Consider the following 16,060-nt stretch of genomic DNA (forward strand, 5'->3'; position numbering starts at 1 on the left):
TAGTTCTCCTTCCTGCTTTCCTCCTTCACTTTCATTCCCAATCGCGCCTGCCTTTGAATCTGGTCAAGGTATCGACAGTCTTTCCTCTTCAACTCTTATGTCACATCACTCAATTTACATCTCAAACGTTGTCCGGCATCATCCAGTCAAATCTTGATCAGCATCTTGATCGTCTTGACCTGAAGAGCCACCGCGATATCTTTCCTGCTCCTCATCCGGTGACAAAGAGCACAGCAAAGGAATGCAGGTGCGAAGGCCCTCATAGGGACTGACAACATTGACTATCGCAGTCGCCGCGCCTCCTCTGCCTCAATTGTTGCTTGCTGATTGAAGGCTGCTGCTTATGTTCAACAGGCTAACGACTCGCCTACTTCGTCCTTCGATGCCCTTCCTAGGTTCGTTGCACCCCCGGCTTGTCCAACCCTGTGGAAACGAAGGGCTCCCTACCACGTAGGGATGTGCCCACGAGATGTCGTCCATACCCCCGTCATCATCCATGTGTGTCGGTTCCATTTCCATCCCACCTCCTGGGATACTCGGTGGCTCTTGGCCGCCCACCCCAATATCAAATCAACAGCACCTCCTGCTCTCGCCGTCTAGCGCCTGGGTTTTCCCTCTCTTTCGCCTTTCCTCAATCAAATAGGCGCCTTTTCAACCGAGCCTGTTTCTGCTTTCCTAGCCAACTAATTATGTCTGTATTCGCATATTGCTCCAGGCTGGCCGATCGACGCCCTACATTAGATGGCTGTCTTCTCCACAAAATGGTGGCCGCATGAGGTGGTCACTTCTGGCTCAACTTGACCTGCACACCAACCGGATGGGACGGTGCCTCATTAATGACACCCAACTTCATACGTATGCTGTCTTCCCTTGGTACTCTTTTTCTTACCCCCCATTGTCCAATTTTCTTCCCCTTTCCAATCAGTCATAGCATGACTTCGGACAACAGACCGACCGTATTGATCCGCCATTCCCTACTACGATTTTCGCACTGAGCTTGGTTATGTTCATCAAAGCCCTGTCAAACTTATATGCACGACATGGGGGTAACAAATTCCGGAGGTTATCACGGCAACGCTTCCAATGTCCCCCGCTGTCGGTATTGAGCACCCTTCCTTTGCCACCCTCACCCCTTTCCTTAATCTGAACCTCACCTCTCGGCGGATTATCCCATCGTGTGCCAGTTCGCCTGGCATGCAATCTGGGTTTTTGTCAATTACCAGCCCCAGCACTGATTGTAAACCCAGCCAAGTCGAGACACAGCTGATGCTTCTGATGGATGCAATTCCACATCGTCAATATCTTCCTAATAATCACTATTCTGCAGAATCAAACGACATGGATTTTTGCACGTGAGCTGTGCGGATACGGCACGTTGTTGGCGGCAGATCAGCCTTGGGCCTCGACCATGTTTGCATCGGTCTTTAGCTTCTTGGGAAACCTACACTCTGAGTTACCGTCTGACACTGTAACGTTCTCATATGAAATGGCGGGTCGCCCAAGCCATGCAACCAAGTTTCCCGTCTGAGAATCAATGAGAGGTAAAGAGCGACAGTTTCAATCAGCAGAGCGAGAGCTGCATCGACAGAGCAGTCAGATGCCGACCGTTGCCCGCCCAGCTTCCGAGGCAAGGCGCGCGCACCACCACACAGAGCACTTGAGGACTACAGATGAGATCGAGGCACACTGGGTCCCGCTCCCGCATTCCCGGGACTTGTTCTTAGGCGAGTGCAATATCCTATTGACGTTTCTGGCGACCGTCCGGTTTGAAGACACATCAGCGCAAACAATACTACGATGTGTTTCAAAGTTCAAACCACAAGCCAGCTCGACCCATTCCCTCCTGGCACGGAGACTCAGCGCGTTGAGGTTTAAGGCGTCGTGGAGAGACAGGTAAGGTACGTAGTACATGGTCATGTATCCCAACGGATACGTACCGACTTGGACGTCGGAGTGGAGCCGCAAGGGACCGCTGGCAGACGACTAAGAGGTACGTATCTTTCCTCCACCATTCCAGGAGTTGCGGCACTACCTTACCTAAGACAATTCGAACGTACCTTATCCCAACGATGATGGGAGACCTGGAGGAACCTTTCTCTCTCGTTCTCTCACCTCCAAGACACTTGTTTTGAAGGTTTTACACAATCGGTGTCAGGACCTTCACATCAGTTTTATTTGAAGAGGGAAACAAAAGGGCACTACTTGCTTTTGTCTCTAGCAGAGATACTGCGGAGTGAAGTTGGTGCTTTCACAGCTTGGGCCACGACCGCGCCGCAAGCCATCGGCGGCAGCGACCGCATCGCGCGAAACAAACGGGGGGCCAGCCTCGGCGAGCGCGACTAATGAGGTGAGGAGTTCTCCGTGGTGTGCAATCGACAACGGGTGTGTACACCCACAAGGCGTACAAGCAGCTGCTTCCAATCTAAGCCTGGATTGTGCAGCCCTGGAGCCGAACGACGAATGGGCCACGTCTTTCTTCTTATGAGCCAAAAATCCATTTACCCTCTTTGTCGCCATCGAATGCTCTCTCTCTCCCTGGCGATGGGGATATACTGCCATTCCATTTGCTGGGTTTCTCAGCAATGTCCACGATATCGAATCCCACCCTTAGCTACGTGTGGCTACCTTGGTCGAAAATACAAGCAGTTCGTTCACGAGTCAATCGAGCGCCTACATTTCAGCATCGCGCGCAGCTTTCCACGATTGCTCTCAAGGGGACATACAAGATGAAAGGGATTGAAACGACCAAAATCGTGATGGCTGCCCGGAGTGCTTCTGTCGACTGGATATTATTTGGACGCAATGGCTTTCGCGATCGGTGGTGAAGCCCACTAGCGGCAGACGGGGGACGTCAGAAAAACCAGATAAGATTGACCGCATTTGTCGGTTGGTCCGGCACGCCGCACAAGAGAGGGAAAAAAGGAAGGGCACCACATGCCACATGTTGCCAGGGGCCGATCGCTGACCAGCAACAAGCGCATTCCCGGCCATTTCCAATCACTCCTAATCTACCGGCTTCCAAGTTATGCGCTGCCTTGAACCCCGACTCGTTTCATCGAATGGAACCCAAGGTCAATACTGCGTATGCAACTTAGGCAGTGGGAGAGCGCGACATTTTTATCGTGAAGATCCGACTTTCACTTAAATGTCAGCGGTAACGCACCAAGGCACACGAGGCAATCGCTCACCCGGTCGGACCAATGACCATATGCCCTGCGCCGAGTCATCGAAGCCCCGACTGGAATTGACAATATTGGACCTCGAACCTGGCTGGGCCTGTGCCGGAGTTAGTCCCTACGCAGCATATGTCTGCCCTCGAATCTGGTGCTCCGAGCGTGACATGCACAAGGTATGTTCCAGCTGATGTACTGCTACTGGCTCTACAGGTGCAACTGGCTGCATCGATGTGGGAAAAGGTATAAGATGAAGGCCAAGACGTGGGATAGGCTTGACCGAGGTGACAATTTTCGATGCAGTCATTGAGCTGCCAGTACATAGAGTCAGGCTTTAGCTCGCTGTATCCATCAGGTTGACGAATAGCCTCACTCTACGTCGGCGACAGTGTTGGTCATCGAAGGAGGGGAGCCGTTCTGGCTGACCATCTTCGTCATTGGGAGATGGGGTCGTGATCACTGGTGGTGGCAGGCCATGACGGAGCGTTAAGGAATATGTGGGGCCAACTTGAGGATCCCTGTATTGTGACAGGGTCTTGCTCCTCACCAAAGCTAGGCATTGGGGACCCGATACTTTCCATTCCCTTACCTTACCTTACTGTGTATAATCCTTACCGTATGGTTCCAATGCTCCAATACCACTTGCTCTGGAACCTGGATCATCCTTCGCCCAAACGAATTTGTTCTGCGGTGTAGTTTGGGTTCCTGATGGCTGCTGCTGGCCACCTGTCCGGTGCCTCTTACAAAGGAACCGGACCCCCTTGCCCCCAACGCGCCCTGAGAGGCTGACCTGTCCCGCCCTGCCCTTTGTCTTTTCGACTGCGGGTTCTTGTCTTCCATTGCCAATGGTCGTTAAACGGAGACTACCTACCTAGACTTCTTCCCTCCGCACCCCCGATCTCATCCCGTCCAGTCTCTTACAGCTCAGACAAGCGCCCCCCCCCCCCCCCCCCCCCCCCCCCCCCCCCCCCCCCCCCCCCCCCCCCCCCCCCACCCCCCCCCCCCCCCCCCACCCCCCCCCCCCCCGCCCCCTCCCCCCCCACACCCCCCCCCCCCCCCACCCCCCCCCCACCCCCCCCCCCCCCCCCCGGGGCCAAGCGAACTTGGTCTCCCCTCAAAATCTAATCATCACTTGGGGCAGCCCGTAGCCCCCATCGGCTCAAGGTTATCTAGTCCAGTCCCTGACTGCCTACCTTAGTCGGCCCCGATTCCAACAGATTTCTGCAACAGCGATGGAAGGTCAGTGCCACGTCTGGTCTATGGAGTAAGGTAGGTAGTCAGCCACGCAGGTCACCAGTGGTACTCCACCAGACTGGGTGTGAGAAGTGTGGCTCGGCCTCAAGTGGGGGCGGTCTGACCGGTGCGTCTATGTAGAGTACGTATTTGCGACCCCGTCGACCGGCCGATTCCAGAAGCTCGACTTTCACCTGGTTAAATTTCGGGCGGCACATGAGGTAATACCTGCCACACCGGCCGTCTTCCGTCACGGTGCTGATGCTGAGGTAACCAAACCACATCCTCCAACACATGATTTCGCGTGGCCGAGCAGAAGCGGGTCATCCCTGCTGCTGCCTTCCACACGTTCTGCAGGACGCGCTTTCCCCAATTTTCAGCAACAAGCGTTGCATCACCAACAGGAAGTAGCTGCCTGCCGATGCAGTCCCATGCACAACAACATTCAAGTCTGATGCTGGGACCCGTTCCATTTCACTTCTCTGCTCGTCCTTTTGCTGCCTTGGCTTTTGCATCTAACTGCAAATTTGGATTTGCCCTGTTTCAATGGACTGCATTTTGACGTTTGGTGACATCTTGCTTCACAATGGCCACTAATAACAGCATCTGGCACAAAACATCCGTCGAGGTTGCCGAGGAGCAAGGCCGGAGATATCACGCCGTGACAACCACAATTGCTGGGCAGAAACGACCTCGTGCTGAGTCTGCCCATCCCACTGCGCCGAAACCAACAATCTTGCCCAGTCACACCTCGCTAGTGCAGAGAGCATCAAGTTTACCACCTGGGCCCCCGAAGCTTGTCGCGAGCCCGATCATCTCATTGAGCCCGGCGGCTACTCAAGGTCCATCTGAATACACACAGCGAAGAGAGCTCCAGCCCACGCCTTCGTCGTCTTCGGATCCCTTACTCGCTCTTGCCCATCCGTATTATGGACTTCCACGTTCCTTGGTCCGGAACTTCTACAGCCTGGGTATCAAAATAATGTATCCATGGCAAAAAGCATGCCTTCGCGGACCGGGGCTTCTCGCTGGCGAAAGAAACCTCGTTTATAGTGCTCCGACCGGAGGTGGAAAGTCTCTCGTGGCTGACGGCAAGTTCGTCCATCATTCTAGCTGACACAGGACTGACGAGACGACAGTTTTGATGCTGAAGAGGGTGCTCGAGGAAAAGAACGCCAAGGTCCTTTTGGTTCTACCCTATGTCGCCCTTGTACAGGAAAAGGTCCGTTGGCTTCGAAACATCGTCCAGGGCGTAATGAAACCAAAAGATGAGATTGACGACGAAAAACGCATCTGGAGGCAGCGAGCAGACGAAGACACGATCAGGGTCATTGGGTTCTTTGGGGGAAGCAAGATTAAGCCAACTTGGTCCGACTTTGACATTGGCGTGTGTACCATAGAGAAGGTGGGAAGCATACGGCCTACGCCTTGGATTCAGCTAACTTTGACCCGACAGGCCAACGCACTTGTCAATACGGCGATAGATGATTGCACCATTAAAAATTTAAAGTCAGTTGTCCTTGACGAACTTCACATGATCGACGATGACCATCGCGGGTATCTGATGGAATTAATGGGCACAAAGTTGCTCACCCTGCCTCAACCGGTGCAAATCATCGGCATGAGCGCTACCATGTCTGTGGGTGCGATCTTGCTGCAGATTTTCAGCCACGGCATATTCTGACACGACATCTTAGAACATCAGTCTCTTGGCTACGTGGCTGGGAGCTCATTCGTATGAAACGCGCTATCGTCCAGTGCCGATTGAAGAACATCTCGTTTACGAGGGCAACATATACCCAGCGACAACGACAAGCGAGCTGCTGAAGACGGCCAAGAACCTTAATACAGCCACTCAAAAGACGGGATCAAGAGCCACAAGACGCATAGAACCTTCCGGTCACAAGGAATTCCAAGATCCCGTACTCAACGCTGTTGTTTCACTTGCTAGCGAGACTGCTAAGGCTGGCTACGGAGCCTTGGTCTTCGCCAGCAGTCGTTACGGCTGTGAAGCAGACGCCCGTTGGATTGCCAAAGTCATGCCTGCTCTAGACGAGCTCGAATCTGGTCTAGTTGAGAAGAGGACTGAACTCATGGCCGAGTTGCGTAGTCTCGGAACAGGTATCGATCCTGTTCTGGAAGAGACGGTACCCATGGGCGTTGCATTTCACCGTCAGTCCAACCACGAAACTTTGACAAGCTTAAGAACTAACATAATCATATTCAGATGTCAGTTTACATTAGATGCCGTGTCATCGAATCAGTAGCTAAATGTTGCAGGCGGGTCTTACCACGGAAGAACGAGACATCATCGCCAATGCATACGATGCTGGGACACTCAAAGTGTGTGTAGCAACATGTAGCTTAGCAGCTGGCATAAACTTGTAAGTCCAGTGGTGTGGCACAATCGTGTGTTGATTTGCTGACAGCTTTGAGGCCGGCACGACGAGTAATTCTTCACAATGCTCGTATGGGAAGAGATTTTGTAGGGCCATCGATGCTCAGACAGATGCGTGGACGGGCCGGTCGCAAGGGAAAGGACGAAGTCGGAGAAACCTACCTGTGCTGCCGAAAGGACGATCTTGAGCAGGTTGTCGACTTGATGCACGCTGAGATACCGCAAATCACAAGCGGGTTGATGACGGACAGAAAGCGAATACAAAGGTCAGAGACTCGGCATAAACGCGCAGTAGTATCCATCGTGCTAACAGTACTCAGAGCACTTTTGGAAGTCATTGCCATACGGTTAGCAACAAGCCGAGATGCGCTGGACGAGTACATAACAAAGACTTTGCTAAGCCACTCTGGGCCTCTGGAGTCCCTCCAAGACTGCGTCGAGGTCAGCCTCAGAAATCTGACGAACATGGGCTTTGTGTCCGTAGACGACTGCGAGAACTACCAACCGACAAAACTTGGGAGGGCCATTGTGGCTTCTGCATTGGATCCTGAAGATGGTGTCTTTATCCACAAGGAACTGGAAAGGGCGCTTCAAGCATTTGTTATGGACGGAGAGATGCATATCCTTTACACTTTCACACCCGTCCAGGACTCTGGCATCAACATCAACTGGCAAGTCTTCAGGAACGAGATGGACAATATGGATGAAAGTGGACATAGGGTTCTCGGTTTCCTTGGGCTTAAGCGTGCTGTAATCAACCGGCTGTAGGTACCCCTCGCGCCCTTTTTTGATGTCGCTAACCGTGATCAGAGCGCAGGGTAGTGCACTCAAAGAAACGACTGCTGAGGAGAAAGAAGTAGTTCGTGTACACCGTCGGTTTTACATGGCCTTTCAATTACGAGACCTGTGTAACGAGATGCCCATCCACGTTGTGGCGCGAAAGTACGATGTGCCGCGAGGTGCCGTTCAAACCCTATCCCAAACTTGCAATGGGTTTGCGGCTGGAATGATCAAATTCTGCGAATACATGGATTGGGGGTAAGTCGAACTACTCGCCACACGGGTAGTAGATCAATCGCTAATCGCATCGGCCAGCGTTATGTCTGCTGCATTAGATCACTTTTCGGACCGTTTAAGAGCTGGGGCAAAAGCCGACTTGCTGGCCTTGGCAAAGATCACTTTTGTGAAGAGTCGGACAGCGTAAGTTGCGCGACCGGGGAATGCGTCGGAATATCGTCTAACTTTGTGGAACAGAAGAGTCTTTTGGGAGAACGGTTTTCGCAGCATTGCGGCCATCGCAAATGCTGATCCCAACGAGCTCCTACCAATTCTGATGCAGGTAAGCAGGCGACGGAACTCTTGATTGATAACAACCTCATTGTTTGACAGGCTCAACCAAGTAAATTGCGCATCAAGGAGCAGGAAAGTATCAAATACGAAGGAAAACTCATGGCCAAGGCCAGGGTCATCTCGGATTCGGCCAACCGACTGTGGCGTAAGTCAAACCGAGAGACATATCGGCGCCGTTGGTGGACTGTAAGTCGGGCTAGCACAGCAGCTGACTATACTTGCGTACAGGTATTCAAATGCAACAGGAAGTCTATGAGGAAGAATGACCAACATGTCGGAGGTTGTTGGCAACGGTTGGAGCGGCCTACAGCACGCTCTTTACTTGCAGCTTGGTAGCACCGCGGCCGTTACGAAGCTGGTACATCGTACCCGGGCATTTGGCTATGGTGCTCATAGGCTCTTTTTACTACCTCCCGCAATAGATGCGCATGCATGCCGTCGCACATCCGCCAATAATTGGTGACGAAGATGCCTAACCTGCATTGCATCGGATGGTGGCCCCTCCCACCGCATTCGCAGGGCCGGATATTAACGCGAAGTGCGTGTGATAGAGGGCCGCTCCCACCGCTACTCTGGGTCCCCGTGGCTTCTCAGTGGTCTGACTAGCCGCGATTTTGGAACAAAGCCGTAGACCGACAGCAACCAACACGAAAAAAAGGTGCAACGGTGTAAGACAACCAAACGCAACTCAGGTTCATCACATGGCACCCGCAGTACGGTGCTGCATTTGCCTGCGTCCCGTTCCGGAGGTGCGCATAGGTCCAGACAGGCACCCACACCAAGACTGACCTGGGTCCTAGACACCCACGGCGACGGATTGCATAGGAAGCAGACCGAGGTGGGTGGCATTCCTGGGAATGTTCGCTAGAGAAATAGAGCCACAACCGATCGACCTAGGAATGGCAAACCCAGCGCAAATCCCGGGTGGCACCTGACATGCAATCGATTCTTCTATGCGACAACACAACCGTTCATGCGCGAGTTACACAGCAGGGGAGACGGGAAAAGCAAAGAATCTGACTCTGTCCCGAAAGGGTTTTGTCCGGCGGACCTCTAGTGGCCGAGGTGCGCCTCGCCATAGGTAGTTGGCGGTCGCGCCCAGAAGGCTCGCGACCAACAAAGGTCTGACAGCCACCGCCCACCGAGCTACCCACCCTCATCCGTCTTGTTCGACATTTGCATATAGCTGTGGGTGTGGCTGCCTGACCTCGGTCTGGTACAAGTCTAAGCTATATGAAGCGGTTGTTCCTTGTCTCCGAAATGCGCTCTCATGTTCCTCTCTCTCCTTCTTGTTTTTGTTTTCTCGTGGTTCTTCGACTCGACTTGTTCATTTTCTCTTCTGGTCACCTGTTACAGCTCATCAGAAAACAAGATCGTGAGGTCCGGCCTCGCAACAGTTCCTACAGAGTCGAACTGATTCAACCTCGTACACTGACTGCATTGCGAAATGTCCACTCAGAGCCATGCCCATAGTGCTGGCGGGAGCAGTGCTGATGCAGATGATGCCGTTCGAACGCTGGGCGATGTTATGAGAGCACGACCGACCGGGTTCCCGGACGTCGTTGTCATCGATCAGACACATGAAGAGAACGAACGGAAAGATGATCCTAGCCCTAGCGAAGATTTGTGGCTCAGTTCAGCAGACGGTCGATACAGTTCGACCATCGTCCCCTTGCGAGTTGGACGAGCGCCGAATCAAGAGATTTTCCATGTACACAGAAATATCTTGCTAGCGACGGAATATTTCCGAAAAGCCCTTTGCGGAGATTTCAGAGAAGCTGAGGCCCAATCCATGGACTTTCCAGAAGAAGATCCGGCCATTTTCCACTTTCTCGTCGCCTTCCTCTACCAAAGAAGCTTTATTCCTATCAAGCCAGCAGCGTCAGCACTGGCTGGCGAGGCATCAGAACGAGGGAAAGCACAAGACTCTGGCTACCGAAGCGAATCGGAGTCGGAGGTGTCATCGTCGGAGGCCAGTGAGGCCAGTGCCAGAAGTCGAATCCGGGCGCAGAGGCGGCAACGGCGGCGGGAGCGGCAATGGGACCGCATGAACCGGAAACAGCCAGGCACACACCGCCCAGATTGCAGATGTCCGCGCTGCACCACAACCATCGGCCCGCCATGCTGGAACTGTGGCGTTGGTCGCGCAAGGCCGATTCCGGGCCACCTTCCGCCGCACATCATCAACCCCATGCCACCAGTGCGGCCCCTAGGTTTACAGCCACACAGCCGACGCCGTAGCCGACAGCAAGTCATCACACCGCCAGAGTCAACGCCCTCGGTCGGTTTGCCAGTCTCTACCAACGACGAGTATGCGGATGGCGACCGTATACGAGGCCAAGACATGCGGACTTTTCTGCTCACATACGAGCTAAGTCTAGAGGTATACATTGTTGCCAATAAATTCCTCATGGATGACTTCAAAACTGCGATCCAGCGTCACTGCATCGACATGCTCGAATCCGCCGGACCTGATGCAGCGCAGTCGATTGTGTTGCAACTTTGTTCGAAGCTCTACGCCGGCGTCCCTGAATCTGACCCATTATTGAGGATGATCTTTGCGCGCGTTGGCTTCTTACAGCCTCTGCTCTGGCAACGAGCGCCGCAGTTCACGTCGGAATTTCTGATTGGGCATCCAGAAGTTGCGGCTCTTATGCTCCGAGAGACAGCCATTCGAAGAGAGGAGGATCTAGGCAGTAGGGCGCTACCGTCCATGGAACGGGCGACGCACCCTCACGTCATGCCTATGTGGCCGGTTGCGCCGCCTATGCATCCTCATATGCGGCCTCCGCCGCCTCCGCCGCCGCATCATTGGCATCCAGGACCGTTTGGTGTTTAAGTGTTCAGGAAAAGGCACGGCTTTCTCTCGATGGAGTCTGCCCTATAGGGATTGTCTGCCATGGTTGTCTTGTTCAACAAAGAGGAGAATATGGAGACGGCGGCACATGAAGGCAAGAAATCGTCGTCGACATGACTAGGTAGTAGGCGGTTGTATCTGTATGTTGTTGGGAAAAAGGAGGAAAGCGAAGACGTTGCTTGCTACATGGGTGGTCGAGTGGTCAAGGCGAAAGAAACTCTGTTCGATGGAGCCCCATGTTCGGGAGCCTTTGTCCCACGGCGACGGGTCCCTCATTGTGGAAAGAGATATTACCCCGTCATTTGGATGGAAAGCGAGGGAAGAAATTACTGAAATAAAACAAAGGCGCATCCCGTTTATCCGATCGAACCAAAATCCATGCAGGTCTTTGGCCCATGTGACCCTTTTTTTTCTTGCCAGCAGCCCGGCTCGGCGCGCTGCGCTGCGTTGCGCCGGGGCCGTGGCGGCAGGGTAAAAGCGGTCGGTCAATTTTGGAATGAATAGGTAGTGGAAGGTTAGTGAGGTAGGGTTTGTTGCATCGCGATATTAGGACAGACTCTAGCCGTCGCATCCACGCGGGCCCGCGAGTGTCAAGCGAGTCGGCAGAAGCGAAGGGTAAGAGAGTCATTGATGCCATTGGATCCATCACAAGTAGAAAGAGAAAAAAGTAAATGGTTGCGGCGGAGAAATTGCATGGTCGAATCTGCCATCCATACGAATACTTTCGGGGCATGATTGAGCAGAAATACCGAGCGGCGCGAGCCCACCACCCCCGAACGAACCCCAACCCCCCGTCACCCCCAGCTTTGCTGATTCTGGGGGAGTCGGGGACACTGGTTCACAGGCTGTTCAGCGCTGCTCGAAGCTCCGCAGCTCCGGGGAAGCCAGTGAAAAACAGCTTTATCAAGAGGGGAAACCTTGTCCGCCCAAGATCCCCACCATCGGCGCTAGCTACCCCACACACGGAACCAGGCACAAGGAAAGCAACAATGACAGCTTCTACATTCTTCCTGCTTCTTGGGGGTTGTTCGCGATGCTTTCGTCCGGAACAGGCCCCGAATTGGTCCTCTGTTCCCGGACGGCGGATGTACTACGTATGGTGGAAATGCAAACTAGTGTAGATTGGGCAGACAGGCTTGGATTAGATTATTACCTACATCCATTGGTTGACCCCCTCCTCCTCCTCCTCCTTAGGCTCCCCTGGGGGGCGGCCATCGGTTGCAACGGGGGGCGAACTGTCTCTACATAGGTATAATAATCGTCTTCCAGCCACCAGCGCCAGCTAAAGCCCATCCAGTTCGTTTCCGGCGTTCTTGCTGAAGCCTCGTGAGAGTCGAGTCGAGTCCGCCGCTGCTCATCGAAGTTACCCTCCTCCCTCTTTGAACACCGCCACCCCACGCCGAAAGGAGGATCTTCCACCCTCCCCGACGATCGTGTACCGCAATGGCGCCCATCTCAGGAACCGTAGCGACGGTGATCACGGCGTTGACGGCGGCCTTTAGGACCTCCGGCCCCGCTCTGCAGGCGCAGGCGGAGCAGAATCACCTCCTGGCCGAGCTCGACTACGGCAACTTCCAGGGCGCCTACTCGGACCAGTATAACATCTCGTACTGGCAGAAGATTCCCTACGCGGCGCCTCCCGTGGGTGAGAACCGGTTCCGGGGGCCGCAGCCCCCCGCGGCGGTGGAGGGTGTCGTGTATGACTCTAGCCAGCCGTTTGATATGTGCCCTCAACGGACGGTATGTTCTCAATCTTGTGGTTTCGTGGGTGTTGAGTCATTGAAAGAAGAAGATGTTGTGCTGACTGGATCCTGGGCGCATTCGTAGGTCAACGGCTCCGAAGATTGTCTGTACCTCGGCCTCTACTCCCGCCCCTGGACGCAAGACCAACCCCTGAAGCCCGTCGTCGTCACCTTTTACGGCGGCGGCTTCATCCAGGGCTCGGCCTACTTCAGCATCCCGCCCTCGGCCTACCCGATCCTCAACGTCTCAAGCTCGTCCGACATGATGTTCATCTACCCAAACTACCGCACAAACGCCTTTGGCCTCCTCCCCGGGAAGCAGATCGCCGCGGACCCAAAGTCGGATCTGAACCCGGGCCTGCTGGACCAGGAGGCCGTACTCAAGTGGACGAAAAAGTACGTCAAGCAGTTCGGCGGTGACCCGGACGACGTGACCATCTGGGGCCAGTCTGCGGGCGGCGGCAGCGTGCTGGCGCAGGCCATCGGCCGCGGGGGGCAGCAGCAGCTCTTCCGCAAGGCCATGGCCAGCAGCCCGTTCTGGCCAAAGACGTACGCCTACGACAGCCCCGAGGCACAGGCTCTCTACGACGAGCTCGCCTCCCGTACGGGATGCGCCGGCGCCGAGGATAGCCTGGCCTGCCTGAAGAAGGCGGACGTGCAGACGATTCGGGACGCCAGCCTCGCCATCTCGAGCTCGCATGTCACGAACACGTCGTCCTTCACGTGGTCACCTGTCATTGACGGCGAGTTCCTCAGGGAGCCGCTCTCTGAGGCCGCCGCGGCGGGGCGGGTGAACATGGACCTGGCGTTCGCGATGCACAACACGCACGAGGGCGAGAATTTCCTGCCCGGCGGGCTCCAGAGCGCGACGGACGTCGGGTCTCCGCCGTTCAACTCGAGCGAGGCCTCGTTTGACAAGTGGCTGAGGGGGTTCCTCCCTGGCTTTGGCGACTGCGAGATTGAGGGCGTCAAGAGGCTGTATCCTGCGGCTGGCACGACGGAGACGATTTCGTATAACACGACGTATGTGCGGGCCGGACTCATTTACCGGGACGTCGTTCTGTCGTGTCCGGCGTTTTGGTTTTCGGGCGCAGCGCCGAAGGGGGGTTGGTTGGGCGAATACTCACTCAACCCGTCCAAACATGCTAGCGATACCGTCTGGGTGAGTTTTGGTGCCTCTTCAGGAAAGCATCTAGTCGGTGGGTTGCTAACGGATATGCAGTGGAATCAGGTCAATGCCGTGCAAAAGACGGACCCAGCACGCTACCAGGGCTATGCCGGTGAGTACACAAGATTGCATGTTGCCTACGGTAAAATACCATCACTAACACTTACTGTTGCAGGGGCGTTTGCGTCTTTCTTCCAAACGGGTGACCCGAATGCGCTCAAACTGTCGGCATCAACGGAAGCTGGTGTGCCGCCCCTCAAGGACAGCAAGGAATGGGTCGTCAACCCTGAGGGGTTCGCGACTACTGACCTGGGGCAACTAGAGAAGAGATGTGGATTCTGGAAAAGGACGGCTGCGAAGATACCCATTTGAGGCGATTCTAGATATGTACATGCGTGAAGTGATGAATAGAGGTACAAACTAGTCGATTGGGTTGTCACGAAGCTTGAAAAGCTCCCTCATCACCTCTTCCGTCTTGGCGCGCAGCGCGGAGTGATATAGCTGGTTCGTCTCGTACACCTTGGCCTTGACGAGCGCGGCCGTGTCCTTGGCGAACTCGTAGTCGACGTACATGTCGTCGATGTAGCCGGCGGCGTACACAGGCACCGTGTTCTCGCGCAGCTTCTCTTGGTCATACAACTCCGGCCACTGGTCAAATTTGGCTAGGATCTCGGCAGCTTCGCGCAATTCAATCAGCTCCGGGTACGTCTCAAAGTGTAGGGGAAAGATCATCTCGCCCGAGAAGTAGAGAGGCGGGGCTGTGAACTCGGAGATAGCGGGTTCCTTCGCCAACCAGGAGAACTTCTCCAAGGACTTGCCGACTCTGTAGGCTGCCCAGTTGGAGACAGAACCCGGTCCATCAGTGTAGATGGCCTCGTGCAAAATAGCATAGATGATGTTGCTGTCAAAGGACGTTGCCGTCTCAACGTCCGTCAGGGACGCGCGCGTGAAGAAGCCGAACTGGTCCAAGTCCGTCTTCAGCTTGAGGATGGTCGAATGCACCGAGTCGAGTCCACCATGAGCACCAAAGGCAAGGCCAAGAGTGAGCAGTCTTGGAATGGTGAGGTATCCGCCGCCAGGGAGGTTGACCTGCTTCTTTTCCTGTATGAAACGAGCCACCTGATGGACGGCTTCGATGTCTTCGGGATACTTTTGGTAGTAGGCTTGGTTTCTCTCCTGGACTTTCTTGAAGGTTGCCTCGTACACCTGCTCGGGCGACTTGCCGACAGGTGCGAGACCGCCAGTGAGGAAGACTTCCCGAAGGCCTTGAGGGAACCTCGAAAGGTAGGTGAGAGACACAAAACCGCCAAACGATTGACCGAAGAGGGACCACTTTTTCTTTTCTTCCGGGAAGTCTTCAGTAAGATAGGCTCTAACGGCTTCGAGGTCATTGACGATGTTGTCTTGGCGAAGTAGTTTGAGATGATCGGCTTGCTTCTGAGCATTGCCCTCGAGGGCTAAGGTAGCAGCGGAGACGGGAGAGCTAAGTCCAACTCCTCGATAGTCCAAGAACAGGACCTGGTATCCTCGATCCAAGGCAGTGCGAGTGATGGGACTGTCCTGAGGCTCTGGGTTACCAAACCCTGGCCCGCCTTGCAGAAACACCATCCATGGTTTCTGCTCTGCCTGCTTTTTCTCACTTTCTGTCGGAGGGACTATTGGCCTCTCGTGCTTAGTGACACTTCTGCCAAACAATTGAAGAACGCCCGAAGCTTGATTGCTGTAGTCCTTTGGAACCTCGAAGAAGAGTTCAGACACGAGGAATTGACCTGTCGTTTGATCAGTGCTGATCTTTAGACGATCCTACATGGAGAATTACCTGGGATGACATGCGACCTCTTGCTGAGAAGTTTCGCCGCACTAATTACTTTAGAAGCCATGTTGAGCCGGTGGTGGTAAAGTGAAGGCTTGGTGACGGCACAGGAAAGCGGGAAAACCGCAGAGAAAACAGCTTAAACAAGAACACTAGACTTGATGCTGGCAACTACGCAAGCATGAGGACCTTGAGAACCCCGCCTAGATGGCGGTGCAAGATAAAGTGCCGTGAGATGTCGCACCTTCTCAGTTGGGCAACCGGGTCAGTCACAGTGTGACACTGTGAGCATCGCATTTCAGGAACAGCACCTTCAGGGAAAGCAT

At 54.4% G+C, this 16,060-nt stretch overlaps 4 protein-coding genes across 4 annotated transcripts; 3 read left to right on the forward strand and 1 right to left on the reverse strand.

Moving 5' to 3' along the window:
• Nucleotides 1-4,992: 4,992 nt before the first annotated feature.
• Nucleotides 4,993-8,420, forward strand: CTAM01_00226 (DEAD/DEAH box helicase; the record flags this gene model as incomplete). Its single annotated transcript, XM_060516280.1, has 12 exons — nucleotides 4,993-5,248; nucleotides 5,546-5,811; nucleotides 5,863-6,045; nucleotides 6,104-6,553; nucleotides 6,687-6,790; nucleotides 6,843-7,070; nucleotides 7,125-7,568; nucleotides 7,615-7,842; nucleotides 7,900-8,004; nucleotides 8,059-8,143; nucleotides 8,194-8,299; nucleotides 8,383-8,420. The coding sequence occupies 12 exons, from the start codon at nucleotides 4,993-4,995 to the stop codon at nucleotides 8,418-8,420; spliced, it is 2,493 nt and encodes an 830-aa protein (XP_060388906.1).
• A 1,181-nt stretch (nucleotides 8,421-9,601) lies between these two features.
• CTAM01_00227 (uncharacterized protein) lies at nucleotides 9,602-10,993 on the forward strand (the record flags this gene model as incomplete). The annotated part of the gene is made up of 1 exon (XM_060516281.1): nucleotides 9,602-10,993. The coding sequence occupies one exon, from the start codon at nucleotides 9,602-9,604 to the stop codon at nucleotides 10,991-10,993; it is 1,392 nt and encodes a 463-aa protein (XP_060388907.1).
• A 1,461-nt stretch (nucleotides 10,994-12,454) lies between these two features.
• CTAM01_00228 (carboxylesterase) lies at nucleotides 12,455-14,293 on the forward strand (the record flags this gene model as incomplete). Its single annotated transcript, XM_060516282.1, has 4 exons — nucleotides 12,455-12,751; nucleotides 12,839-13,915; nucleotides 13,976-14,033; nucleotides 14,097-14,293. The coding sequence occupies 4 exons, from the start codon at nucleotides 12,455-12,457 to the stop codon at nucleotides 14,291-14,293; spliced, it is 1,629 nt and encodes a 542-aa protein (XP_060388908.1).
• A 48-nt stretch (nucleotides 14,294-14,341) lies between these two features.
• On the reverse strand, nucleotides 14,342-15,801 carry CTAM01_00229 (uncharacterized protein; the record flags this gene model as incomplete). Its single annotated transcript, XM_060516283.1, has 2 exons — nucleotides 14,342-15,690; nucleotides 15,741-15,801. 2 exons carry the CDS (start codon nucleotides 15,799-15,801, stop codon nucleotides 14,342-14,344), a joined length of 1,410 nt encoding a protein of 469 aa, XP_060388909.1.
• Nucleotides 15,802-16,060: the final 259 nt, after the last annotated feature.

This window comes from Colletotrichum tamarilloi (assembly GCF_030869305.1).
Source record: "Colletotrichum tamarilloi strain Tom-12 chromosome Unknown Scaffold_1.1, whole genome shotgun sequence".
NCBI classification, from domain to species: Eukaryota; Fungi; Ascomycota; class Sordariomycetes; order Glomerellales; family Glomerellaceae; genus Colletotrichum; species Colletotrichum tamarilloi.